The 3,091-nt window shown below is 35.6% G+C and overlaps 1 protein-coding gene across 1 annotated transcript; it reads left to right on the top strand.

The window, feature by feature from the left end:
- Positions 1-1,179: 1,179 nt before the first annotated feature.
- Positions 1,180-2,442, top strand: LOC107642323 (uncharacterized). Its single transcript, XM_016345635.3, has one exon. The coding sequence runs from the start codon at positions 1,295-1,297 to the stop codon at positions 1,958-1,960; it is 666 nt and encodes a 221-aa protein (XP_016201121.1). The 5' UTR covers positions 1,180-1,294; the 3' UTR covers positions 1,961-2,442.
- Positions 2,443-3,091: the final 649 nt, after the last annotated feature.

The following is a 3,091-nucleotide window of genomic DNA, read 5'->3' as shown; positions in this document are numbered from 1 at the left end:
GATCTAATTAAATTTTTAATTATAAATATTTTTAATTTAAAAAAAATATTTAGCTAATTTTAATATTTTTTATACTAGACAAGACTTAATTACAAGATTAAATGTATTGTAGAGACTTAACTAAAAAAAATTATAAAAATCTAATTATAAATTTAATAAAATTTTAAAGACAAAGAGAGTAATTAAAAAAAAAAAAAGACTTTATGACTCAATCTGATTTTAAAAGCACCCTTCTCCATAATATTTTTTCTTCAACTTACTTTTTTGCCCCTTAAACTAAAGAATCAAAATTACAGTGATTCAAACTTATAAACTTTTAAACCGATTTATATAAAGCTAATATATACGTCTGAATAATTGAAATGTTATAATAAGTAGTTAATATTAAAATTATACAAATCATACTCAAATACAAATCTAAAAATGTATCAATTTTTAAAATAAAATAAAATAAATAATGTATTACTTTTACATAAAGGTTCAAGAAAACTGTAGTATAATTAATTCTAGATAAATGTAATATTTTATGTAACACTTTGGTATACACATGTGTTGTACATTTTCTATTTTTGGTATTAAAAATGATTAAAAATTAGAAAAAATGTTTTTTATATTATAAAAATATATAAATAAAATGATACGAATATTATTTGTCTCAATTTTAGTGTCCATTAATGGGTAAATAATGTTGTTGGGAGTGGGACCTTATCTATAGTTGTTGGGTTGCTTTGAAGTCGCATCCACAGTTGTGAAAATGCATGTGCATGCAAACCCCAAATTTATTTGCCTGCATTGGCTTCTCTTTTTTGTTTGTATAGAATTAAGATTATCGAGTTTTTAGTAGTGATAAAAATTTAAAAATAAAAATGATAAAAAATGAATACTACTAGTAAACTAAATAGGACGGTGTAATGCAAAGCATTAATCAGCGTCAACACACAACAACTCCCAACAATGAGATTGAGCTTTTTTCAACTCAAAATTCCGTAAAAAGTGAGCGAATGGCAATCCCCGTAAATAAAAGAAACCCACTACTCCACTAAGGTATTGGCCCAAAACCGTTACCCAAAACGCGGCGTTCTGTTCCCCCTTTTAACCATGGTTAACTAAGCACCCTCACCCTTAACCATGGTTAACTTGTCTCCTCCCCCACTCAATCACCCCTTTAAAATTCCTCACCCCCACACAAACTCACAAACAAACAGAGAGAAAGAAATCAATTCCATCGGAAACAAAACAGAAAAGGAAAGGAAAGGAAAGGAAAGACTTCTGTTTCAGCGGAAGGTGAAAGAAAATGGCGTTGTACCTGGATGAAGAAGAGGTATGGAAATGTCCAAAGCACCCTTCCAAGCGACGGAGGAGCGGGATTTGTCCAATTTGCCTCCGCGATCGACTCGTCACTCTCTGCCCTGACTGCGCTAACGTGCGACCGTGCTCCTGCTGCGCAACCAGCTCGTCTTCTTCCTCCTCCTCCTCTTCGTCCTTCCATCGTTTCTCCGTCACCGGCGACGCCTCTACCGTCGGTCGCGTCTACAACCTCATCGAGCGTGAGCCCTCGCTCCGCCGCTCGCGCTCCCTGGCGATTCCGTTTCTCCGCTCAAGATCGAGGTTCTCCGGCGCGGATTCGGATCTCGACGGCGCGAGAGATTCACCGGCTATGAACGGGAGCCGGTCGGCGAGGTCGTTCTGGTCTTTGTTCAGGTCGCACAAGAACTACAGGGAGCACGAGAGCGAGGCGACGGCGGCGTTGGCCGTCGGAGACTGCGACGGCGGCATAGATGCAAGTAGGAAGACGATGATGCAGAAGTCGAGGTCGGTGGCGGCGGCTCCCAGCGGAGATAGAGAATTGAGGCCGCGGTCAAAGGGAAAGGGATGGTTCTTTCCGAGCCCTATGAAGGCTTTCCGGCAATCCAAGGTGTCTAAAGTGGTTCAGGAGCGTTCTCCTTTGTACAGAGGTTGAAATTTTTGTATATTAAAAAAATAATAATAATAATAACAATACTTACTTTATATTTACTCAAAAATAATTCTCCTTTTCTCTTTTCTGTTTAGTTCAGCATTTATTTTAAAATCATAATCTCAATCCTGCCCTTAGTGTCAGGCCTCAAGGTTTGGCCGGAAATGTTGAAATTCCTATACAAATTAGAGATACAGAATATTCGAATGAGTATTGTTGTTTACAATTTCTTCATTTCATTAAATTTCATGGGAGATTAATAGCTTTTATTTGCCATGTGAAAGTAAACCGTAAACCTTTATCTTTTCCTTGGAAGTTGTACCTTTTTTTTTACGGTTACTTTATTGATTGATGTTTAGTGTTTATTTAATTAGGGCACTAGTGGTAGTACTAGTGCATAATTTCTCTCTCTTTACTGTGTAATATTAAGATTATTGATATGATTTGCGCATTATATGAAGTTAGCAAGTGGAAGTTAGTGGCAATGATTAGGGTGTAGAGTGGTATTATGTGGTTGCGAGTGTTAACCGCCTTTCATTTCATGCAAATGATCGTTTTTTGATATGTTTGGTCCCACGTAACATGTGGCTCCCTGCTCATTAATCATACAATAGTTATCTACTTTTTTGAGCTCTTTCTCTTTGTTTTTGAATATTAGAGTAGTGAGTGAATTGGCCATGAGTTTCAAGAATGATGTGTGAGCATTAACTAGGAATTTGATGAGAATAAGAGGAGCTTATTGTTTGTTGGTATTTGGACCTACAAGCGTTCCTCAAATTCAGTACAATAGTACTACAATAGATTTTGCTTGTGTTAGGCGTTATCTCTGAATGTTTACAAGAAGGGAACAATGGTGTATGACTTTATTCTCTGCAATGCAGCCATTAATAATTACTCCTGTCTTAACACCAATGCATCACTTCTGAAGAGATGAGGTTTTTTTTCAGGCAAAATGAATTTTCACACGGAATATAGATGTATATTTTATATCATTGCGTTTTAAAAATTTTAATCTAAACATAGAGAATATGGTGAAGTAGTTAGAATTTTTTATTTTTTTAAACAAAGTATTGAAATTACTAATAATGACAACTACCCAAAAAATTTTTCCAAAATTGACTGAAAATCGCCCGC

Source organism: Arachis ipaensis, chromosome B5 (genome assembly GCF_059453495.1).
Source record: "Arachis ipaensis isolate K30076 ecotype BB chromosome B5, ASM5945349v1, whole genome shotgun sequence".
Classification (NCBI taxonomy): Eukaryota; Viridiplantae; Streptophyta; class Magnoliopsida; order Fabales; family Fabaceae; genus Arachis; species Arachis ipaensis.
The sequence above is the reverse complement of the archived record's forward strand: the minus strand, read 5'-3'. Positions and strand labels throughout refer to the sequence as shown.